This window comes from Rattus rattus, chromosome 5 (genome assembly GCF_011064425.1).
Source record: "Rattus rattus isolate New Zealand chromosome 5, Rrattus_CSIRO_v1, whole genome shotgun sequence".
NCBI lineage: Eukaryota > Metazoa > Chordata > Mammalia > Rodentia > Muridae > Rattus > Rattus rattus.
The window spans coordinates 134760205-134786316 of NC_046158.1; the positions used below are offsets into that span (position 1 = coordinate 134760205).

The 26112-nt window shown below is 40.1% G+C and overlaps 1 protein-coding gene across 5 annotated transcripts in view; it reads right to left on the bottom strand.

Annotated features, from left to right (window-relative positions):
• Positions 1 to 26112, bottom strand: part of Ncoa6 (nuclear receptor coactivator 6) — a 71779-nt gene that overhangs the window by 22288 nt on the left and 23379 nt on the right. For 3 of the 5 annotated variants that reach the window (XM_032904521.1, XM_032904522.1, XM_032904520.1), the window contains 8 exons: positions 21298 to 21399; positions 18554 to 18833; positions 14803 to 14958; positions 10800 to 10922; positions 9156 to 9284; positions 7381 to 8229; positions 5336 to 5482; positions 287 to 1403 (listed from right to left, as the gene is read on the bottom strand). In XM_032904521.1, coding sequence (XP_032760412.1) covers positions 287 to 1403; positions 5336 to 5482; positions 7381 to 8229; positions 9156 to 9284; positions 10800 to 10922; positions 14803 to 14958; positions 18554 to 18788 — 2756 coding nt within the window. In that variant the 5' untranslated portion in view covers positions 18789 to 18833; positions 21298 to 21399. The remainder of the gene's footprint in view (positions 1 to 286; positions 1404 to 5335; positions 5483 to 7380; positions 8230 to 9155; positions 9285 to 10799; positions 10923 to 14802; positions 14959 to 18553; positions 18834 to 21297; positions 21400 to 26112) is intronic. The other 2 variants (XM_032904524.1, XM_032904523.1) reach the window with 2 other exon arrangements.

Genomic DNA, 26112 nt, shown 5'->3' on the forward strand with positions numbered 1-26112 from the left:
CAGTCAGCATAACATTCAAACCTGTGCTCTATAGGACGGCAGTGGGGATCACTGGTCACTTTTCAGGCTGAGGGAGTGGTGCACACCTTTACTCCTAGCACTCAAGAGACAGAGGCAGGCATGGCGCCTATGAGTTTGAGGCCAGTCTGGTCTATAGTGAATTCCAGGACAGCCAAGGCTATGCAGTAAAACCCTGTCTTAAATACAACCCCTCCCCCACAAATCTATCAACAAATGTCCACAGGAACAAATGAGTCAGAGTTGAAGTGAACGGATCATAACCTACTTTAGATCCTGGTGACAATTTTTCTTCTTCCGTGGTGGTTTCTTCTTCTTCGGTTTATTCGCGTTGGTATTATTTTGTTTATTGTTTACGCCAAAATGACCTGCTGAAATGTCACTTTGCAGTAAGTTGACCAATAATGGGCTTGTTAACGTTACATCCTTATTTACTGGAAAGCCTGGATTTTGACCACAAGACATCTGACTTCCATTGGGTGCACCACCGAATGGTGCATTGAAAGACACTCCATGGCCTGAGAAGTGGCTTCCCGAAGCACTGTTTCCCTGCATGCTCTGCACGTGTGGAGGGACCATGCTGGTTTGCTGCATGCTAACATCAGGCATCATCTGAGACAAGTTGACATCATTATTTGCTGTAGTAGCAGGATCAGTATGTTGCTGGGCCATGTGTGGGCTGGGTCCTGGTGGCCGCAGAACCTGCCCCTGAATCCCCATAACCTGAGATGGACTGTTGCTCACAGGCCCTTGCTGAGGCAGCATCTGTCCTGACATCTGTCCTGTGAATTGCACCATGTTTCCTTGCATGTTAGGAGTTGGTCCCCTCATTATCTGTGCTGGTCCCGGCATGACATTGGATTGGTTCTGAGAATTAAATTGCGCCTTATTCCCCTGCATCTGATTGGTCATTATTTGCTCTATCATTGGATTCTGCTGGAGCAACACTTGCCCCTGAGGCCCCATCATCTGGTTATGTGGTGCCATCATTTGTGGGCCCTGCTGGGGAAGCATCTGCTTGGGTGGGGTCATCCTTTGGGGTGAAGGTCCAAGATTTTGGTTCTGAGCGTTCACCATCATCTGGCCCTGTGGCATAAGCTGGGCCCTTGAAAGGATCATAGGGTTTTGAGGGTTCAAAGTTCCTTGCTGCTGGGTCATTTGGCCCTGTGAGGGCACAATCTGTTGGTGCATGCCCATTAGCTGAGATGGTGGGCCCTGCTGGGGCTGGCCTTGCATGCTGCCCAGGGTCACCTGAGGAACCCCAGAGCTACCAGCCTGCTGGTTGTTTATGTTGCCATGAATTCCCATGAGGCTGGGTTGCATCATATTTGGTGGCCCATGAGACACCTGCATCTGGTTTTGAGGAGGACCAGCTCCTTGACCACCTTAAGAAATAAAAAAAAAAAAGAATAAAAAATTATCATCATATTAAGATACTCAAATTACGGGGTTGGGGATTTAGCTCAGTGGTAGAACGCTTGCCTAGCAAGTGCAAGGCCCTGGGTTCGGTCCCCAGCTCCGAAAAAAAGAAAAGAAGAAAAAAAAAAGATACTCAAATTACATTTAGACAGGCACCCATCATCCATGTATGTAATAACCAACATAAATGTACATGTTTAACACACTTTCTGTGAGTAGTTTAGACTCTGGAGGTGTGGTACAGAATGGAGGTACCTGCTTACATTTCCATGATCACACACACTAGGGAAAACGTCTTTATTCTTATACAGTCACCCAGAGATAACATTAGAAAATAAAGTTTGCTTTCAGGTTAAATGAAGCATTATCAGTTTTTTTTTTTTAAACAAGCCCCCCCCCTTTAATATTTATTTATTTTATGTGAATACACTGTTGCTTTCCTCAGACACACCAGAAGAGGGCATCAGATCTCATCACAGATGGTCGTGAGTCACCATGTGGTTGCTGGGAATTGAACTCAGGACCTCTGGAAGAGGAGTCAGGGCTCTTAACCACTGAGCCATCTCTCCAGCCCGGCATTATCAGTTTTATAATATAGTTTGTAACTACTTATTGTGAATATAATTTTAAAAATATCAAGGGTTTGAAAATGAGCATTATTATGAGTAAACAAGGGAAACAAAGAATGTACCAGTGTCTTCTAGAAAAAAACTCAGGAACACAAAAAAGTCATTTTAAAACTGCTTCTTTGAAAAGTAATTACGCCTTTCAAAGACTATGTGTGTGAGATCCGGAGGCTGTGCTGTAGAGAAGACAGTACACAGTATTTCCTAAGAAAGGGTACTTCTACTTAAGTGATCTAGAAATGGGAGGATGCTAAAAGTTTAGTGATCCTACTCTGTGACAGTCCCTACTGAACCACATGGGACTTGTTTTCAGTTCTCTTTCAACCAAAGGTACTGTCGGTGCCTGGCCAGCTCTATTGCTTTATCTCCAAATCTTACTGTGGTACTGGACACTGAACCCACAGCCTTCCATATTCTTAGCATCAAGTCTATCAGAGTTACACTCACAAACCTCCCTCTACTTCAAGTGAGAAACCATCTGGCTTATTTGACATGTTCTGTTGTGACAGGACCTCACTATATTGCTCTGAAACAATGTGCCCCACTGCTTTTAACTGCACCACTATGTTTGGCTTTAAATTTTTCTCAGCTGGGCATAGTGGCTGATGCCTGTAATCTTAGCACCTAGGAAGCTGAGGCAAGAGAACTGTCATAAATTCAAGGGCAGCCTGATCTACATAGTAAGATCTTATCTCAAAACACCAAAAATAAAAACAATAAACTTAAGGCCTCTTGTATGCTAGGAAGGCACCCTACTACTGAGCTATACATACCTTGAACACATGTGGTTCATTTTACCCCTGTCATTTTTGATGTATGTACGTACATGTGCATGGTGTGATCGTGTGTATGCACATTCAAATGTGTGGTCTGTGCAGGTCTCTACTTCCCACTCCCTGGGATTATAGGTAGTTGCCACACTCACTCAGCTTATGTGGGTTCTTGCAATCCAAACTGTGGTTTTCATGCTTCCACAGCCAAGCTCTTTACCAATCAAACCATGTCCTATCTCTTTTTAAAAACCCAAAACCAAAATGAAGAACTTTAAATAGGAGTTATAAAGTGTCAACCTAATGAAGTTACAAACCTGCCCATGCTCTAGCTTGAGAGAGAAGCATACTTCTTCCTGAGTTTCAGGAAGGTTTTCTAAACCAACCTCATAGAGTCAAACTTGGACTCCAGAAACACTGCATATATAAGTAAGTATACAGTCATCCAAGCAACAATTATTTGAGTATCCAATAACAATTAGGGTTATCCAGTTATTGATACTAAATCTCGTGCTGATGTAGTATCAATAAAAAGTTCCTTTTAGAGGCAAGAGACAAGAACATAAAAAAACAATTTTCTTCAGGAAGTAATAAAAGTTAGCAGAGCACTAAGACAGGAAAAATAGAAAATGACAGACAAGAGGAGAGCTGCTTTAACAGGCCAAATGGAGAGATGAAGACAACAGGCGCACATGGAAGTCTTCCTTTAAAAATAAATGTTGTGCCAGGGTGGAAGAATTATACATTTTTTTTTTTCTAATTTGGAGCTGTGAACCGAACCCAGGGCCTTGCGCTTGCTAGGCAAGCATTCTACCACTGGGCCAAATCCTCAACCCCAGAATTCTACCTTTTTTCGACTGGGGACCAAATTGGCGCTCAACCCCACCACTGAAAATTAACCCCCACATTTTAAAAACTATTTTATTTTATGTGTGCCGTGTTTTGCCTGTATATGTTTATATACTACATACATGCTTGGTGCCTGTGGAATCCCCTGAAATTGGAGTAAGCCTCCATGTGGGTACTAGGAAGTAAGCCTGGGTCCTCTGGAAGAGCAACCAGTGCTAAAATTACTGAGTCATCTCTCCAGCCCCAAGGATTATGAATTTTATGATTTTAAACTTCCTATAAAACACTAATTCTCACCAGGAATGTAATTTAATATTAGAAGATAGGAAAAATAAAATAGTCCTATTCTTTGCTCATCCTTCAAGAGACAATATGAGCTTTTTTTTATTAAGTCAAAAATCCACCCACTTCATCCTCCCGGAGACAGGGTCTCTCTCTATGTAGCCCTGGTACTCACTCTGCTGGCCAGGCTGTTTTCGAACTCAGAGAAGTCCTCCAACCTTCGCCTCCTAAAGTGCTGAGATTACAGGCTTGTGCCACTGCGCCAGCCTCGTTCTTTTCCTTTTTAATTTTTTATTTTCATTTATGTGTATGTGTCTGTGTGAATGAATGGCACATGTATGTGTGTGCCCATGGATGCAGAAGAGGGTGTCGATATTCTGAAGCCATATTACAGGTAGTTATGAGCCACTGATATGGATGGTGAGAACACAGGTTCTCTGGGCCTTTTAAAACTCTGAACCATCTCTAGTCCCTCATTTTTATTTCTTAAAAAAATAATTTTTTACTTATTTATTATCATTGAATGCATATGTGATGTGATATGATGTGGTGGTGGTGGTGTGTGCGTGCGTACATGTGTGCGTCTGTGTGTGTGTGTGTGTGTGTGTGTGTGTGTGTGTGTGTGTGTGTAGGATGCCTGTGTAGACAAATGCTTCCGCTGGCAAGGCCAGAACAGCACTTTAACCTTCTGTGGGCTCTAGATTCTTTTGCCCTATTCTTTAAGCAATTTACAATGAACATTGGGAGTTCAGGATTTAAGCTAACCGAGTACAAACTTCAATGAGAAAAGGCAAGATTAGTCACTTGGTTCCTAAGCAACCAAAAGAAACCAAGCAACATCAAATTTGGGCTTTAAAAACTGCTTCAAAGAGTACTTATTAGCCAAAATATTATGTTATTTCCTCTTCACACTTTCTTATATATACACTATACTATTGGTACTGATTAAATTGGAAAAATACCACATTGCATACTTGAATTTATGTACTATATAGAGATTTTAAGAGTTGAAGATGTTCAAATATGCCATATACCTATGCCTACATAACTATGAGTTTATGGTTTCCTTTCCTAGAAATGTCTTTTGTCTGAGCGAGTTCTAATGTAAGGGTCAGCAAGGCATGCACACATGTATTTGTGACTTCTGTTCTAAATGAAGTTTCAATTCCTTTCCAAAGGTGTTTCCTGATTCTTGAGAAATAACTTATTTTCCATATTTCAAATTTCATTTTCATATCATCACCCCTATGTGTATGAAATTAAAGAGAAAGACCATGACTTGTTCATTTTTATACCTCTATTGCTGTTCAAGGTATTTACCACCTAATCAATGCTCACTTAACACAGGTGGCTAAATAAAAGTGAACAAACCTGCATGCTGGACACTTTGATTTGCTTGCAGCTGAAGGGCTCCTGAATTCCCAGGGGTGGCTGCTGTGGTGGAAGGCACCTGACCTTGCATAAAGTTGGGATTGGCCTGTCCTGCTGAGAAGCCAGGTGGGAGGCGTTTAGGCATTCCTTAATAGAAAACAATGAGTAAGGCAGTTACCTAGCAAATTTATACTCTTGCTGAGATATGGAATGAATAAGGAAGGATGAGCTGCATGGAGTTTCCACTGGCTTAGCTCTCTCTGTCACACTGGTAGGATCTTTAATAATAAGGTTGGGAAAGATGGTTAAAAAAAACAACACAATCCCTTACATGAACACTGTCAAAATGAAAAGGAAATACTAAAAAATTTACACTTAGAACATGCCAAGGAAAAAATGGCAATCTGCTCCCTACATAAGATCTGAGGCCATATCATAGAAAGGTTTGAGGGCTCACTTTTCTCTTAGTACAATGGACCCCTGATATTTACATACTGTAACACAGGCACCAAAGGAGTATGCTAAATTCTCTCATACTCAAACAAATTGATATGAAATGCTATAAAAGAAAGAGTAGGGTCCCAATTAAAGATAGATGGGTAATACTTTTTTCCTTTGAGAGAAATGAGTAGCAATCTTTGCAGAAAAGCCTCCCTTCCTGCAGTGTCATGCTTGTCTCTTTGGAAGAGACAAGAGTTAACAGGAGCTTCAAAGTGAGGCTGTTACCAACGTATGCCTTTCTCTCCTAAGATCTGCTGTGACTGACTGCTACGCACCAGAAACCATGCTCTCAGCTAATCTTACTCAAGTCTACATCCTTTTAAGAAGGCCTAATTTCAGAAAGCAAGTTTGCAATAAAGAGAATCTCAATCCACTCGTGTGTGTAGCACAGGTCTTGATGTGGCCAGACCACTTTCGTGAGGTATCAACTGCTCTATGAAAACAATACCTAAAGCTCACTTCAAATTTATTAGGGCCACATTTTTAGTGCCCTCAAAGACGCTCTGTAGACAAATATGCATTTGTCCTTCCATCAGCAGCAAGTCCCCATTTACATGCTCCCTCTTAACTCAATCAGTAATCGCGTCTGCAGCAGCAATGCTCTTACATTTTCTAAAAACATCTTAGAAGTAATATTAGAGCCCATATTTGAGCAAACTCAACTATAAGAGAGTGAAAGAACTGATGAGCAACTTAATTTCACCAGGAACCATGGGAGCATGCCTACTGTGTGCCACTGAAGTTGTGAGGGTTTTTCTGGGTAGGCCATGGGTGTCTTGGTGGATATGCTTATCGGATGGCAGCTTTACTGAACTCTCTATACCTCACTGAAAAGCTCCAAGCACAGTCATGTGCACGAGGTCATGGTTAATAAGAATAAATAATAAACATGGAGATGGATAAGTTTTACTGGAATCGTTTTACCTCTCACACATTAAGCTCCATTGCTTTTTCTTCATACAAGAGGCACCTTACAAAATAAATAAATAAATCTCCTTTAGGTATAACTAGTGGAATTCCCTCTCTAAGGAGCAGGCATTGGCATTATAAAACTACAAAAGTAATGATTTTTGAACTTAGTCCCCTTTAATACTTTAATCAAACTTAAAAACACCATGCTTACTATCTCACTAAGTAGGATCATCAAGATTGCTAAGTAGGAGGGCACCGTCCCCAATAAAACTTGTACTTATCCTCTCATTTCTGCTCACTGTATAGTCTTAATCCTTCAACACATGAGAAGTTTACATTACTAAGACAATACATGTTTGGTCTGGACATTTCAATTTACTACTACAAAAGTAAGTAAAAATAGTTTGAAACAAAATGAACACCTCTATTTTCAATTTAACCAGTAAGACGTTACATAGTATATCAAGGTAAAGCACATTAAGTAACTATATTATATCAAGTGTCATCACCATTACCACAAACCAAAATGTTTATATCCTTAGTTCACTCCCTCCATTAATACTAAAAACTGACATTCTACTCAAGCCTATCTCCAGGAAATTTACCAACACAGATAGCTTAGTGTTCCTCACCTCCTAGGCCTGGGTGTAAACTCTGTGGCCCCTGGTTTGGTGGTTGCTGCTGCATCACCATGAAGTTAGGTGGCACATTTCCCTGTTGAACCATAGGATTCCGACCTGGAGAGCTGACAGGCTGCTGAAATCCCTGGGAAAGTGGGTTATTTTGAGGTGGCCTTGGTCCCATCTGCTGCTGAGTTTGGTTAACCGTTGGGGAGGATGCAGGGGATCCCTGCTGGAAGGAGGAGGGTGAGGAGGCAGGAGACTTGTTGGTGAGGTGGGGCTGTTGCAGGGGGGTTGGGACCCTGGAGGGTCCTCCCTGCAAGCTCTTCATCTGAGGAGCTGTGAACTGGCCTGGGTTGCTCATTTGAGGAAAGTTTGTATGGGCTTGTGAGGCTTGTTGGCTGCCAAAAGGATAAGGAGGGGGAGGGTGAGAAGGTGTCTGTACCGTGGCTAAGGAAGGTCTTGCCTGAAGTTGCGCTTGCATTGGGCTAGGCAAGGGAGCCTTCTTCCACCCTTGATTTGTAGTCATTGTGCCCAGAGATCCCTGGGCTGGTGGAGGCTGTAAGGCTCCAGAAGGCAGCTGGTTCCAGCCTGGAGGAACAGGCACCTGAGTTGGAGCAGTAAACTGTGGTCGAATCCCCTGTGGCTGTTGCTGCTGATGTTGTTGTAAAGGTCTAGTCTGCAACTGTTGCTGCTGCTGCTGCTGCTGCTGCTGCTGTTGCTGCAGCTGGGGAAAATTAGCTGGGTTCATTTGTCTGTTCACAGGAACAGGCTGCATTGGGTGATGCGCTGGAGGTAAAGATCCTGAGGGATGACTCTGTTGCTGTATATGGAGTCCAGAGAGAAGTGGATCCATCGCATCTGTTTAGGGATAGTAACAATTAACCTACTGCAACCCAGATCCAAGCATACTGGCTTGGATCTGCTGATCCCACTGATATTACCCACCCATGAGTATATTCTAAGAAACAACAGCTACAAAGAGGAATCCTGCCTTAAACACAGCTTATGGCTCATTAGTAAATCAAACATAAAATATAGATAACATTTTCAAAATTTTATTCTGGGCAATTATTGTTATAGGAAAAAGATAAAACAGTCAACTAGGTTTAGGAAATGCTAGACAGACTTCAGACAAATTTCTTCTTTACTGTAGGAAGCTTAGTGTTATAACATGTTAACTTAAAAAGCATGTAACAAATTCATATGACTTCAAAATTCTGTCATGGTGTATCTTACAGAACTAAGCATCCCAAGGTATATATGGTAGTTTGAATGGGGAGTCTGAACAGCTTCATAGGGAGTGGCACATAAATAGGAGGCATGACCTTGTTGGAAAAAGGGGGTGTCATGAAGGGTGGGCTTTGAGGTTTCAGGTACTGAAGCCAGGCCCAGTGTCATTCTCTCTTCCTGTTGTCTGCTGATCCAGATCTAGAACTCTCAACTACTTCTCCAGTACCATGTTTGCCTGCATACCACCACACTCTAAACCTCTGAACCTGTAAGCTAGCTCCAATTAAATGTTTTCCTTTATAAGAACTGCTGTAGTCATGGTGTCTGTTCATAACAATAGAAACTCTTAACTAGGACAGCATTGGGAACGTTGGAGAATAGATGATAAAATAACAAGAAATTTGGAGAAGAAACATTGACATTTAGTTGTGAGACTTGATGGTAAATTTTGGAACTGAGCAGTTAGTTAGGAATCCAGCCTCAGTGGCTGAATCTCAATGATATCTGTTAGGTAACGCCAGCTTCTTTAATTCCCAATGACTGGAAGACACTACCTGACTGAGAAGCAGGGCGAGGAGTCCTGGGTTGCAGTTCTGGATTGGGGCCTGGTGCCATCATGGAAGATGACAGGTTCCCGCCCTGGGGCATCATAACAGTGGCAGGGCTTGTCATTCTTATTAGTCCTAGAAGAGAGAACACCTGAGATAATATTCTGGAGTTGGCACACGTGTGTGTGTAATGACCAGACTGGTCTGAAAGTCACAGTAATTGCTTAAGGAAGGGCTGAGATTACATGTGCCAGCTACCACACTCAGTTTCTAATTTTTATTTTAATGACATACCTTAGAAACATTAAAAAATATATAAATTTGTCTTTTAAGAACTATTTTTAGATTTCAAAGTTTTTCTGTTTATATATGTTTTGCCTGCACGTATATGTGTGTACACCACTTACATATCTGTATTTGTGAAGACCAGAAGAGGTATTGGATCTCCTAGAACTAGTTACAGATGGTTATGAGCCACTATGTGGGTGCTGGACACTGAATCCTGATTTTCCAAAAAAGCAGGCAATTCTCAACTGCTGAGCCATCTCTCCAACCCCTCTGCCTGTATTTTGAGACAGAGTTACATAGCCCAGGCTTACTTGTTACATAGCCCAGGCTGGCCTGAAACTCATGGAAAAACTCCTGCCTCATCCTCTCAAATGCTGGGATTACAGATGTGCAATCTAACTCCAGTTTTTTTTTAATATTAAGAATTAATTTACATAGTGTAATATTTATCCTTTAAGAATATGTTTCTTTAGGGGTTGGGGATTTAGCTCAGTGGTAGAGCGCTTGCCTAGGAAGCGCAAGGCCCTGGGTTCGGTCCCCAGCTCCGAAAAAAAGAACCAAAAAAAAAAAAAAAGAATATGTTTCTTTAAACTCTTCCCATATTAAAAATCACTTTTAGTTGTCCCTTTCTCAAAAGAATTATTCACTTCTTTGAGTCAGGGTCTTGTGTAGCTTGGGCTGGCATCAAACTTACTATATAGTAGAAAATGACCTTGAACTCGGGGTCCTCCTGCCTCCACTCCTCAACTGCTCAGATTATAAACATGGATCAGTAGGCGGGGCTTTATGCAGTGTTTGAGACTGAACCCAGGCTTTGTACCTGCTGGGTAAACTTTGCCTCAGTGGAGCTCCTCCACCCCAGCTTAGTCGCTCTTTATAAAGAAACAGATGGTGCTGTTCCTTATAGTTTTTAATTCACTCACTTCTGTTCTCAATTTTTTTCTTTCGTTTGAGGTAAGATCTCATATATAGCCTTGGCTGGCCTAGAACTTGCTATATAGACCTTGTTGGCTTCAAGCTCATATCCACCTGCCTCTGCTCATAAGAAACATCTTGAAGATGGAAAATGTTTTACTCATTTCTATTTCCAACGTTTAGCATAGGTCTTATCATATACTCGGTACTTAATAAATGTTTACTCCATGACTCAGTGTTCACCAGACTTTCAGGCCAAAGACAATAAATCCATCACCTCAGGCTCTGTCACTGCTACCTCTCTGAGAATTGTCATTGTCATTGTTCTAAGAAATAGAAGTGAGCACGCTCTATGTCTCATCTACATGGCAAGACTCAGTACTGTAAGAAATCAAGCTTCCAAAAGGAAACTGGTAAAATTTACACAAAATGAGTAGGAGGTCTCACCTGGACCACTTGCCATGGGAAATCCTGCCTCCATCCTAACGGAATTTCCAGATGCCACGGGTCCATTCATTCTCACATCTTGGCTTCGGTTCTGACCCAAAGCCAGGTTGATAGCACCTTCCCCTGAAAATGACAGTAAAATTACAAAATGAAAATAGAGTAAAATGCAGATTTAGTTTAAAGACAGTTACATAAGAATTACTTTTTTCTGATTTTGAAGAATTATGTTTACTACTATAAAAAAGGCTAGCTCAGTATTATAACCTAACCTAAGCCTTACTATATACAGTTCAGTCTAGCTCTGAACTCATGACTTTGAGCCTCGCCCTCCAGAATGCGGGAATTACAGGAAACTGAAGTCCTAGCCTATGCGGCATGTTCCAGCTTAGCAAGCACAAGGCGACCGCAATCACTAACGAAGTTGCTTAGTGTTGGAGGGCTTCAAAGTTTCAACAGTTACTTTCAAAACTGGCCCACAAATTGTGGGTAGGAGCAGGGGCAGGATGGAAACAAGTGGAGAACAGGAAGAGACTCGGAAACTCAAAATTCCCCACTCCCTTCTGGGAGTTTATAATTAGGAGATAAGAGGTATGAAGTTTAATGTGGAAAGAAGTATGCAGGATAGTATGGACACTGTAATACTTAGGTGGAGAGACCCTGGAGGACTTGTGAGGAAATTACCATTTTCTTGCAATAACTACACTATAAAAACGTTTTCAGGTATTGTGACTATAAGTCAGTGGCACAGTCCTTGCTTAGCATGCACAAAACACTGGGTTCTGTCCCCAGTACTGCACAAACCTAGTGTGTTAGAACATGTTTGTGATCAAAGCGCCTCAGAGGTGGAGGAAAGATCAGAAGTTCAAGATTGTGCTCGGCCACACAGAACAAAAAGGTCCCTACAGCCTTGTGTTAGAGATGTCATGTAATGGCAAACAGAGAAGTCTCTCCTAATTACCTCTGTGACATAAGGTAAGAACATTTCAATGTTTCTAACGGGCCGTGCTGGGGACTGAATCTTTGTACATGGCAAGCACGTGCCATGCCAATGCACTGACTGCATCTCCTGTATTTGTTTTTAGGACTTATTTTAAGTGAGACTTTTGCCTCCAAGTATGTACATGTATCACATGCATATAATACACGAAGAAGTCAGAGAGAAAGTGTTGGAATTATGATGGTTGTGAGTGGGTGCTGGAAACCAAACCCAGGTCTGCAAGAGTAACAAGTATTCTTAAATCTGAGCCATCTCAAGATGGCTCATTTGAGCTTCAAATGTAGGTAGGATACTAGAACTGTTTCATTAAACAGTTTCTAAGGAAACTTAAAAGATTTATTTACTTTATGTATGTGAGTACATTGCAGCTGTCTTCAGACACACCAGAAGAGGGCATCAGATCCCACTACAGATGGCTGTGAGCCACCATGTGGTTGTGGGAATTGAACTCAGGACCTCAGGAAGAGCAGTCAGTGCTCCTAACTGCTGAGCCAACTCTCTAGTTATGAAAATTTAAATCTTACTTGGCCTAATGGAAAACAGTTGCTGAGCCAGGCAAGATGGCTCAGACCTTTAATCCCTGCACTCGGGAGGCAGAAGCTGGTGGATCTCTGTGAGTTCAAGGCCATTCTGACCTATAGAGCAAATTCCAGGACAGCTGAGACTGTGGCACAGAGAAACCCTATCCCCCCCCCCAAAAAAAAACAACAAAAAAGAAAGGAATAAAAAAAAAAGAAGAAAAACAGCTGCCAAAATAAGTGCTTCTTGCACTTAATCCACAATTTTGACTGCTATAGTACCTTCCACAGAAGACACTTAACACCTTGGGGACAGCTAAGATAGCTGTCCCGTCACTTGGGAGCTGGAGGATTATATGCCCCAACTCCGTTCATATCTTAGCATCTTGGTTTCCAGTTTGAAGGTAAAGCAGGAAGCTATAAAGGAGGTAGGTGGCTTGCTCTGTCCTGTCATGGAGCTTCCTGTGTAAAGATTACCCAGGGGATGGGCTGGCTGGTCATAGGGAACAACGTCCTACCAATGAAGGGGGATCATCAGAGCCTGTCAGATACTCTGACTCGCTTTTTAGGAACCAAGCGTGAAAGCCCAATAAAGTATGGGTTTTGGAGATTTTACCATTGGTAAAGAACTAGCAATTTATTAAGCTTGTTAAGAAATTTTGAGCAGAAGGTTTTTTCCCCCTTTTTTGAGTAGAAGTTGTCTTTATTTACTTATTTAAACAACAGGACTTACTCTGTAGTCTAGGCTGGCTTTAACTTTGTAGCAGCCCTCCTACTTCAGCCTCTGTAGTGCTGGCATTATAAGTATAAGCTACTTTACCCTGCTTCCCAAGCGCAAGAGTTTTGCAATGGCATCAAGTAATGTCACTCCTTGTTTAGAAGTTCTCTATTCCAGGAGGCTAGGGAGACAGCTCAGTTGGTAAAGTGATTGCTCAGGAACTGAATTTGACTCCTAGTACCCATTTTAAAGAGCCTGGCACGGTGTAGTGGAGCACACCTGTACCCCACATAAGGCAGAGGAAGGAGGACCACTGAAGTCTAATGACCAGCAACCTGGCCTAATTGGCAGGTCCTAGATATGAGTGAAAGACTGTCTCAAAGCACAAGGTAGGGCCAGCGAGATAGCTCAGAGAGTAAAGGCATTTGCTTCCAAGCCTAATGACTGGAATTGATCCCCAGGACCCACATGGTGGACGAAGGTAATTGGCTCCCATGGGTTATCTTCTGACCTCCCACCCCACCACACACAAATAAAATATATAAAAATTATTTTTAAAAAGAAATTCTTGGGGTTGGAGATTTAGCTCAGTGGTAGAGTGCTTGCCTAGGAAATGCAAGGCCCTGGGTTCGGTCCCCAGCTCCAAAAAAAAAAACAAAAAAAAAAAAAAAGAAATTCTTGTATTTGCCCATAGTTGATGTACTATAAATTTGATTCATATCAATCATAGAGTTGTTCCTCTTATTAAATAATATCATGGGCTCACTTGAGTTTATAACAGCAAGGGGCATATTTTATTTATAATTATATACCAGGTGCTAAAGCAAAGTAATGCTATTATATCCTTCCTTGTTTTCATGTGACATGCTTACTAAAGAGACTAATGTGGCTCAGGCAATTCAGACATACAGCAGAACAAACCCAGACATGACTCCTTTCCTATTAGAGCTTACAGTACATGGGGAAATGAACAGAACCAAATGACAGACCTCAGTAAAGTGTGAGATAAATGATCTGAGAGAAAGGGGTTTTTGTTAGAGCACAGCAACAGACTCAGCCAGAGACTTAAGGCTGAAAAGATCAACCTGAAGATTGGAAAGATAAGAGCAGTGTGCCATCCCCAGGCAGTGACTGCAAATGCTCTACAAAAGGGAGGACTGTGTGATCAAAGGACCAAGGGAAAACGGAAGAGATGGAGAACAGCGAGCTGGGGAGGGAAATGACTAGCATAAGGCTATATGACGAAGGTAGACTTCAGACTATGCAAGCCCTGAGATCACAGTAGAGAATTCGGCCTATATTCTGTAAATAAGCGGTAAGCAACAGAAAGGCTTTAATCTGGATGTTATAAATATTAGAATAAGCATATTCTTACATTCAGAGGGTCAGTCCAGTGATAAACAGTTACAAAAGAACTGTTTAGGACTCCCTAATCCACTAAATGAACAAAGAAAATATTAAAATTATTCACTAAAGGAAAGCAATTAAAATTAAACATTCTTCAAAGACAAATCAGTTCAGTGCAAGGTACAAATAAGATCAAAGTCTAAGACTGAAGGCAGAAGAGCCAAAGGCCTGAGCGTTCAGGCTCCGGCAACACCCTCAACCCGTTTTCATTCTAAGGTACTGAAACATGAAACACAGGATGTACAGGTGCTTGAGAGTCTCAAACGTGAGCGCAGAGAGACAGACAGGGCAGCATCGGGAACTCTGCAGGGTTCTACTGTTATTGTACTTTGATTCGGATGGGCACATGGCAAAGCAAAGGACCTTCAATCTGAACGGAGAGAATCCCCAGATCCCGAAGCTGCTGGTTGTTGCTCTGAGCCAGGATCCGTAACCGCTCTGCTGCTTCCCGGGGGATGTTGAATGTGACTCGCACGCTGTTCCAGGGCTCCACTTTCTGTACCTTCAGCTTGCTGGATTCTTGGTCATGAAGGAAAGAGAATAACATGATCAGTTGTGAAAGCATTTGAGAATGAGCAACTAAAGATAAAACAAAAATCCATAAGATTTAAATCCATTTAAATAAGAGCAGAGTCCACTGAAGTAAGCAAACACAGGAAGGAAACATACATTCTGACAAGGCAGCTTCCTTTAGGACAGAAAAACATTTGGCATCTGCAATTCTAAAACCTACACAAACTTCTAGACATATTCTTAAGAATGCACAAAAGCTAACTTACTCTGGGCACAGTGTGTGTCCACATGCAAAGGAGTGAATATCCTAATACCATGTACAAAAATTAATTGAAAATGGAACAAACACTTAAATATAGACCTAAAACACTTAGAAGAAAATATCTGACAAGCCTCGGACTTGTCAGTGATTTCTTGGATGTGGCAACAAAGGGACAGGCACAATAAGAAAAAAAGTAGAGACATTAAACTTTTTTTTCCTGAGATGGTGTTTCTCTGTGTAACTCTGGCTTTCCTGGAATTCACTCTATAGATGAGGCTGGCCTCGAACTCACAGAGATCCACCTGATTCAGCCTCCTAAGTGCTGGGATTAAAGGTGTGCATCACTGCTGCCTGGCCTGAAACACTGAACTTCTTAATGATTTTGTGCATTTAAAAACAAAAAACAAAAAGCAAAAACAAAAACCACTATCAAATGGCTATATACCATATCACTAGGGTGATTATTATAAAAATAGAATATAGCAAATGTTGACAATGATATGAGGAAATTGGGGACCCTGTGCACTAATGATGACAATATACAAATGGTACAACTACTATATGGTGAGGAGTTAAAAAAGAGTTATACAATGACAGAAGCCATCTAGGAAAGTCTATGGCAATCAAGTGAGCTTCCTGGAGATGGCCACCATTTTGCATGGCTGTGATGGGTTACTCTAGGAGGCACAGCCCCAGAGACTTTGTCCCAGGATTGCTTCTCACTGCTGATGTGCCTTTCCTGCCATTATTACATAGCTCATGACTCTTGGGCATCAGCCCACCCTATTGGGCAAATTTCCTGCAGATCAACATGAAGATGGAACTTTTATGAATTAATGACTTTATAAAATTCAAATAGTTTTAGAAAGAATGTTTAAGGAGATAGTTTTAGTGTTAGAATCAAAAATAGAATGTGCCCCCCTTCATAGAATAGTAAGTAAAGGCTGCAGAATAAGGAGTACCATAAGCTTTCATAAATTACACTGAGAAGAGAAATCGGCTTAGGACAGATTTGTGATCAAGGAAAACCATTCATTGTAGGTCAGGTCCAAGGATGAAGACATAGTGTGCTCTATGGTAAAGCAAGGCCATGTGAAACAGTTGCTTTGAACTTATAATGAGCTTACAGAATGAAACACTGCTCTGAACTTACTATAGACATCCTTCTGTAACTCCCTTTTGTGTAACATTTTTTCTGTGAGGTAATTTTATAAAGAACTTTCGTCTAAGAAGGCATAAAAAGGTGGAAAGAAAAAATAAAGTATGGCTTTTTGTGGTTTTGCCCCATTCACCAAATGTATATATATGTATATATGTATGTATACTTGTACATACATATGTAGTATATGTGTATGCATGTAAGTATGCATGTGCACTTGTGAAATTGATGAGACAGGTGTTTAGGCCCAGCCAAACTGTGTGCATGTATACGTGTGCATGCCTGACTTTCTTTCTTTCTTCTTCCTTCCCTATGAAATTGCCCAAAGTAATCAGCTTTTGGCTCCCAAAACAGTAAGAGAGAGTTAGAAGGCCAGAGGTCATCAGCCTTTGGCCTTTGGCTGATGCTGTTCAGAACCTGAATGTCAGGGCTGGCCCCAGCAATATAATATAGCACTTTTATTTCTAAGTATACAGACCAAAGAATTGAAAGCAGGATCTGGAAGAGTACATCCACATTTACAGTAGCATTAGTCGTAGTAGCTAAAGCACGGACGTAATCCAAGTGCCCAGCAACAGATGACAGTAAGTGAAATGCAGAATATACATACATACATTCTGTGGGATATTTGGCCTGAAACAGGAAGGAAACCCTATCATGTGCTACAGCATGGGCAAACACTGAGAATATTATGTTAAATGAAATAAAACAGTCATAAAGATACACGATTCTGCTTATATGAGGTAAATAATAGTACTCAAAATAAAGAAAGGGGGCTGGAGAGTTAGAGAAATGGCTGCTCTTCCAGAGGTCTGAGGTTCAATTCTAAGCATACACATGGCAATTCACAAATGGCTGTAGCTCTAGTTCCAGCAGATACGATGCCCTCTTCTGGCCTCTATGGGCACTGCATACATATAGTGCATTTACATGCATGTAGGCAAAATACCATATACATAAATAAATCTAATATTTTAAATTAAAAAAAATTATAAAAAGTGCAATGGTGCTTATTAAGGGCTTGAGTAGGTAGGGAATGGGAAGTTTATAAGAGTTATAAAAATGCTACTAGTAATTGTTGCATATTTTAATTGTATTTAAGTGTCATTGAGCCATATATAAAAATTGTGAATATGGCAAACTGTTATATGTATTTTACAATTAAAGATTTACAAAGTAAGGCCCTGGGTTCGGTCCCCAGCTCCAAAAAAAAAAAGAAAAAAAAAGATTTACAAAGTAAACTGAGGTAGTACTGTTTATAAATACATTTTACAGACAAGAAAGGAAATAAAAGATATCCGGCAACTCCAGACAAAATAATTTCCTTTTTGTTATCAGCTCAGATCGACTAAACAGTTTATACCCTTTATTCAATCACAACTCTCTTTCTTTTGAGACAGGATTCCTCTGTGTAACCTTGGATGTTCTGGAATTCCCTCTGTAAATCAGGCTGGCCTGTGTTTCCCAAATACTGGGATTAAAGGAGCATGCCACTGCTCAAATTACATCTTTCAATATTAATAAATTGGCTTTATGGAAAATGCTTTCTCAAAATCCAGTTATCTATAGACAGTGTTTCTATATGCCACTTAAGCCCATGCCAGCTCTTACACCATTAGATACTGAATATGAACACAGAATTTACTTGTTCTAATGTAAAACAACAAAACAGACCACTTGCTAAGGCAGTGGGATTAATATACTCACAAACTCTAAAAGTGCTTAGGCTATGTTTAGTTAAAGTGCTCTTAAAGAAGGAAAACTGTGGCCCAGAGAAAGGCTAAACGAGCTGTGTGGGAACCTATAGGTACCTAGCAAAATCAGAGAAGGTAAGAACAAGCTCCAAGAGTGAGGCCTACTGCTGTCCCGTGACATTTGGAGACGCGTCTCCATACACCGAAAAACTTTGGCTCCTGGTTCCACAGGGCAGAGACACCAAAGTTTCTTCCAATCTGATCATTACTGAAAACTATCTGTGCTCTGCACACATCAGGTGTCTTCATACTAGTTTTAATGTTAATATAGTTAAAAACTGTTTAATTACAGTACAGTTACACTTTACTAGAAACTTTTCAAACTAGGCATGGTGGCCTAACCCTGTAATCCCAGCATCATGGCTGTAGGCAGGAAACTGTCAAAGCACACAGCAACAAGAAGGAGGCAAAAGCTAAGGCAATTACCCATGTGTAACAAGCCGGGCACACTCTGTAAGATTGTATCCAGTTTCCATTTGAAGTCTTTATCATCTATATTTCCTTTGAAGGCTACAAAAATTGTGGAATCCTCCAAAATACTATCACTTTTTGTGTCATCATCTTCTAGTCCAGAGTCAAACTCCACCTCTGAGTCTCCCATTGTTGATGAACACAAGGAAGTATAGATGTCTTCAAAGTTTGGAAGGTCATCCAAAACCATGGTGTATTAGTCCAGAAGTATATGCAAAGTGAACAGTAAGAAAACCTTCAAAAAAAAAAAAAAAAAAAAAAAAGAGGAGAGGATGCAGAGTATTATAACATCATTACATATTCAACATATCATTTTAGTTAATATATCATCTATACTTCTATAAAAGATGCAATTTATTTACTAAATAAAATTTCCTTTCGTAATGCCATTTGCTACTTTTTTTGTTAAGACTAGAATATTGGGAGGAATATACAAAGTGTCACGGGAGAATGAACGGACCTGAGTGTCGCAGCACACACCTAAAGTCTCAGCAGGGACATCACAAGTTGAGCACACCCTGGGCTGCAGAGTTCAGTTCTGGTCTCAAACAACAGCACCCAGAAAATCCTTTATAAAATAATTATACTTCCTCTCCAGCTGCATTTTAAAAATTCTAATAACATTAAAAGTAAACAAATAAAATAAAGATTTTTTTTAAGGCTAAAAAAGCTGCTGCTTAGCAGGAGAAAGACCAAGTCTTGAGAAGGCCTACAAACTGTGGGTATTTAGCAACCAATTCAAAGTAGGAACAGAAAGAAAAATAACCTAATGATATATGCCAGGGTCTTGGTAAAACAAGAATAAGCCAAACTAAACTCAATAGCTGGAAAGCCATAACAGACTGGTGAGACGGTTAAGCAGTGAATGCAATTTCAAAGCCTGGGTACCTGAGACTGTCTCAAAAAACATAGGAGGACTGGTGAGATGGCTTAGCAGGCAACTGCGACTGCTACCAAGCTTGATGCTAAGTTTGCTCTCTGAGATCCATATTGTGGAAGGAGAGAATTAAACTGCAAGTTGTTGTCTAACTTAAAACACACACTAAGCCCATTCACACAAACAATAAGTAAATACATGTTTAGACATTTTTTTTAAAAAAAGGAAAGACAAAATAAATGTTAGGTGTTAATAAAATAGATTAAAACAAAAATATAAAAGATTAATGAAATGAAGAGTTCTTTGATAACCAAATTAACCAAAATAAATAGACACAAATTAAGAAAATTAGGCGGCTAAAGGTGCAGCTCAGTTGATATAGAGCTTGCTTAACATGCACAGAGCCCAGAGTTGATCTCCAGCACTGCATAAAGCAGGCACAGTGATACATACCTATAATTCCAGCACATGGAAGATGGAAGGAAGCAGGAGGATCTCAGAAATACAAGATCATATCTGGCTAAAAGGGAGTTTAAGGACAGTTTGGGATACAAGAGGCTTGGCCTCAAAACAGAGAAGTATCCATACATAACATACATTATATATACATAATGCTTACATAGACTAAATTCAAAGAGGATCATTAAGGAATTTTTGAAAGCTTCCAATAAGTTGTTAAAACGGAAAGGAATGGGTATTTTTATCAATATATGAATTACCAAAATTGAACCAAAGGGATATAACCTTAAAAAAAAAAAAAGGCTAATATACAATGAGGGCTGGTGAGATGGGTTGGTGTGTAAAGACACTTGTAGCCAAGCCTGATGACTCAAGTTTAATGTCCAGAAAGTATGTGGAGGAAAGAGAGAACCAGCCACCTCTTGTAGGTTGTTTGGTAGCCTCTGTACCTCTTGGTGGCATATGCACATGCAACAGAAATAAGATATGGAGGCTGGAGAGATGGCTCAGCGGTTTGGAGACAGGGTTTCTCTACATAGCTCTGCTGTTCTGGAACCTATTATGTAGACTTTGCTGACCTTGAAATCATAGAGATCCACCTGCCTCTGCCTCTGCAGTGCTGGAATTAAAGGTGTGTGCAAACTATAAAATAAAAGTATGTGCGATCATGTCACTCCTCGCTAGTGCTTGTAGTAAGTAAAAAGCATAGAAACAGGCAAGGCAGAAGTCAAATCACTCCTACTTACAGATATGATCATATATTTATAAGATACTAAGAACTTCACAAGATAACTCTTAAGAGTTAGGTAGTAAATACTTTCGAGAAAATATCAGGGATACAAAACTGACATAGAAAAACCAGTAGCAGGGCTAGTGAGACGGCTCAGCAGTTCAGTGCTCTTCTGGAGATCTTAAGTCTGTTCCCATGTCAGGCGGCTCACAACCTTGCCCAGAACTCCAGCTATAGGGATCTGATATCCTTTTCACGTGGCACCCACGTGACTCCACGGGCACCCACAAATACACATGCAAATAAAAATAAATTGCTAGGTTCTCTATCTACTAATAATACATTGGGAAAGAAATTAGGAGAATTAGGAGAGACGGCTCTGGCTTGAACCCAGGTTCAATTCCTAGAATCTACATGAAGGTTATCAACTGTCTGTAACCTCAGTTCCAGGGCATCTGTCACTCTTTTCTGGTCCCCTTGGGAACTTTATGAATAAGATGATATACAGACATACAAGAATGCAAAATATACAGTACATATAAAACAATTAAATTTAAAATAAAAGAAAAACCAAAAGTTAGACTAAAAAAAAAAAACCCCAAAAAGAGTTCTCTTACATAAAGTCTCACTTACCAAAATGCCTTAACTTTTCTCACTTATCCAGATCATCCTCTAAGTCCAAGCACGGTGGCATCTTTAGGGCTTATATGTCAAAGTAGCAGCCAAATCAGAGTTCTTTTAGAAAGGGATAAAGACAGAGAGAGAGAGAGAGAGAGAGAGAGAGAGAGAGAGAGAGAGAGAGAGAGAGAGAGAGAGAGAAAATTATAAAAATGTAAGATTAAAAATATGAACAACAAAGTCAATGTGTAAACTCTAGAGATTGTCAAATCAGTTTTCACTAGAAATCTTAAAACATGCCTCATCCCATATGTAAAATGTAGAAGCAAAAGTCAGGAACCCAAACCAGTTTCATGTACGAACCACAGAACTGGAAATTCTAGCACTTTCCGGAGTTTTATTCCTAACCCTGCCAAAGGAAACTGCCTACAGATATTTGGAGACAAATATTTTTCTTTTTACAAATTTTAAAAGATTTGTTTGTGTGTATGGGTGTGTTCCTTGTATGTATATATTTTTATCACATGTGTGTTTGGTGTCTATGGAGACCAGAAGAGGATGTCAAATCCTTTGGAATTGGAGTTACAGATGGTTGTGAGCCACCATTATCAGTGCTGAGAGCCAACCCAGGTCCTCTGGAAGAGAAGCCAGAGCTCTTAACATCTGAGCATCTGTCCAGTACCACAGAATATTTTCTATTCACATTAAATACGAAACTCACAACTCACATCTTCTAACATAATTTCAAATTTATTTTTAAAATTCATAAAGTATAAGTTTTTCCCTATTTTATTCATAATATCTTGTTTTAATTTTAGTTTAAATTCTAAAGCATTGTTTATGGCAAACATACAAATTATACATGGAAAATTTATTATTTTGGCATGCTTCAGAAAAAAATGATCTATCTTAATAAGATAGTATCAGACTATAACATCTTTAACTCGGGTGTCATAGTTCTGTTACTGCCACATACCCAATTAAAATCTTTGAAACATTTATTTAATGTGTGCACACATGCATACATATGTCACTGTGTGCAGAGGTGAGAAGATGACTTTGAGAATCAGCTTTTCATTTCTACTATCCTGGGGATTGACCTTAGGTCTTCAGGCTTGATGGCCAAGTGTTCCTACCCTCAGGAACTATCTTATGAGCTCAATATTGATTTTTATAATTTTGAAACTTTAGATGAATATGTACTAGTAGCCAATAAATAAAAAACTATTCTTTAACTGCTTTTTTAATTAAAGAAAAAGGTACTTTATAAAGTTAGGCAATAAGGAAAAAAATCTCAATACATCTTCAACAATAGAATACTCAAATACTTTAGAACAACACACTAAAATGATTAACTCAAAACCAACAAACAGAATTCTATTTTACAGCAACAGCAAAACCTATGGATTCAGGTTAAGGAAAAAATACCAAGCAGAAATGCAAAATTTCTAGAAAACTATAAATTAATACAACTATAGGAACTCAAGAATACAGGCGAATTAATGAGGAAGAAAATTAATAGCCATAAAATATCTACATGAGGTATGGGGGAAGTAAATAACTTAAATAGCTGACTCAAAGTTAGAAAAAGTTGTTAGAATGAGTTAATAATGAGCTAAAAGGGAGCAAAATGAATACATGAGTAAACTAAAACTCAATGAGAAAAGAGAAAAAGAGCAGACACTGACAGGGTGCGCCTGCAACCAGCCCTCAGGAGGCACAGGCAAGAAGGGCACAAATGAAGGACATTCTGGGCTATGATTCAAGACCCTTACTTGAAAAACTATGAAAGGGCCAGACCCAGTGGCTCAGGCTGGTAATCTCAGCACTTGGAAGGGAGGGAGCACCCAGGGAAGGAGGATCAGTAGTTCAAGGCCTCTCAGGAACAAAGAGAGTCTGATGCTTGCATTAGATGAGACACTGTTTCAAGTTAATAAAATAAAACAATACAAAAATTCCAAGAAAATAAAAGTAAACAGGTAAATTATTAAAAAAAAATATGAGGCAGGTTGTGACTCTGTATCCAAGTTTGCCAATGAATTCTCTGCAATCCTCCTGTCTCAACTTCTCATGTGCTGTTATTACAGACATGTGCTACCATACCCAGCTCCAATACTTTTATATTGGAAGAGTATTTTAAAGTTATATAACTAGTTAACTTAAGAAAGAAGGAAATGACAAGCCAGGCAGTAGAGGTACATGCCTTTAGAGGCCAGCATGGTCTACAGATTGAGTTCTAGGAAAGCCAGGACTACATACAAAAACCATATCAAAAAGCCAACCCTTTATTCCCCCCTCCCTAGGAAAACAACAAACAACAGGCCATAGAAGCACAACTCAGAAACAAAAAAGGATTGCTAACTGAGATTATTTTGGCCAAGATTTTGTTCATCATAGTATAAATTTCTGTTTTGTTTTGTTTTGTTTTTGAGACAGGGTTTCTCTGTGTAGCTCTGGCTGCACTGGAATTCACTCTGCAGACCAGCCTGGCCTTGAACTCGGAGATCCACTTGCCTTGGCCTATTGCAATTAAAGGCACGTGCTACTGCCAAGCTACAGTATAAATGTTTTGATATTCTTATGTTGAGAGCACAGCAGGAAGGTCCTTGAGCCCACAGATCTCCAGGGAGAGCAGGAATGTTAAGCACACATGATTGTCTTTCCAATGGAAAAAACCCAAAACCTGTTTTCCATCCAGAAAGCTTGGAACTAGAAGTGATTAAGCTGCTGATCAGTGTTATCTTTTGGGCCAGACCATCGAGAGCTCCAACATAAACTCAGGAACAAAGGTAGTTAGTAATCTAAATGATCCTTACAGCTAGGGGGATCCCCAAGCTCCCACAACCAGGACAGATACTCAGAAGTCTGAATGACCCTTACATTATCCACATAGCCAGAGGCTCCTCAAGCTCCCACGACTAGGATCAGAGGTGGCTTAGAGCACAAATGACCTCTATGCTGTCTGTATGACAGAGACCAGGCTAGACTCTTCTTTAGGTCTTTAAGCTAGTACAGGGAGCCTATCTCTAGAACCCATCTTCTCAGAAAGATGATATGAGGGGTTGGGGATTTAGCTCAGTGGTAGAGCGCTTGCCTAGCAAGTGCAAGGCCCTGGGTTCGGTCCCCAGCTCCGAAAAAAAGAAAAAAGAAAAAAAAAAAAGAAGAAAAAAGAAAGATGATATGAACCCTGAGTTGAGTTTCAATATAATTGTCCCTTGTGCACCAAGGATTTTTTTTATTACAACAGGAAAGCCACTCCAAATTATACTCTTTAAATTTGTTGGAAATATACCACACAGCATCAGATTCCCGGAAGTCTTGATCCAGGTTAATGAAGTAAATCCGAATCAATTTTTCATTCTCACCTCTTCACAGTTCATTTCCCTGCCATGACCACCTGCAGGGTCCCCTTCACCCCTAAACACCATATACAAACTTAATGAAAAAAACAAAACACTTCTTTAAAGAGGACGGAAGTTTAATGGCCTGAAGTTGTTTCAGAGTATACATGTATACATAAAAACCTCTCACTGCTTTTTAGAATTCCATTTACGATTTTGTTTACATGTGGGCATACTCCTGCCATAGCACTCACATGGACATCAGAGGACAACTTCAGAGTCACTTCTCTCCTTCCACTCTTACGTGGGTTCCAGTGACTAAATGCAGGTAATGAGACTTGGTAGCAGCCCCTTTATTTAATGAGCAATCTTGCTAGCCCCTCAATTCATTTAATGAAGTAAATATAAATATGCAAAGCCAACACAAGCTGTAGGCAGAAAGCCTCCATTTTTTATATTGTGTGCTCATATACCAATGTGTCAGATTCTAAAGCAAATTTTAAATAGACCTTGGCAGTACTTTAAAGAAATTTGTTATTGGAATTCAAAGCAAACTCCATATCGGAAAACTGAGGGAGGATGCATGTGATTATTTCCGTTAATGTAACATACTTGTTTCCAATAATTGGGTAATGAATCTAGAGTTTGATATATGTATTTTATTTGGGAGTGAGGAGACACTATTAGGGTGGCAGTTTAAGAGTGAGACTTGGTCTCACTCATGTACACCACAGCCTCTCCTCAAATGAACAGATCCACCTGTCTCTGCCTCCTGAGTACTGATTAAAGGTATGTGCCACCATGTCATCTTGGGCTGGGCTAGCAATGTGTAACTCAGGCTAGCCTTCAATCTTGATCCTGTTGCCTTAGCCTCCAGCATAGCTGGATTATATGCCTGACTTAATCATTCATTCCTGATAATTTTCTAAACTTGAAAAAATAAAGAAAGTTTTCTTTTTTTTTCAGTTATTTAATTCCACTCTTGTTTGTTTATATCACCTATATGAGTTGTTTTGCGTGCATGTGAATCTGTGTTTATATCACGTATGAGTGCTTTGCCTGCATGTGTGTCTGTGTAGGGTGTGTATGCTGTACCTGTATAATCCAGAATAAGGTATCAAATCCTCTAAAACTAGAGTCACAGACAGTTGTGTGATGCCTGTAGACAGGTGTGAGCTGCCATGTGGATCTAGAATTGAACCAGGGTCCTGTGAAAGAGTAACCAGTGCTCCTAACCACTGAGCCATCTCTCCAGCCCACATAATGCTTTCGTAACATGACAGAAGGGCAAGCATATAACTTAGTTGCAAAGTACGTGCATGGATGAAGCACATCACACTCACAGAAACCAACAAATACAAATCAGCAGTCTGCTTCATGGGAGAATAGGGGTCTATCAGGAACACAGAAGTATTAAAAAAAAAATCAGTAAAATGAGAGAAATAAAGGTTAAAACAACAGAAAGAATATAAAACTAAAGAAAAATGAC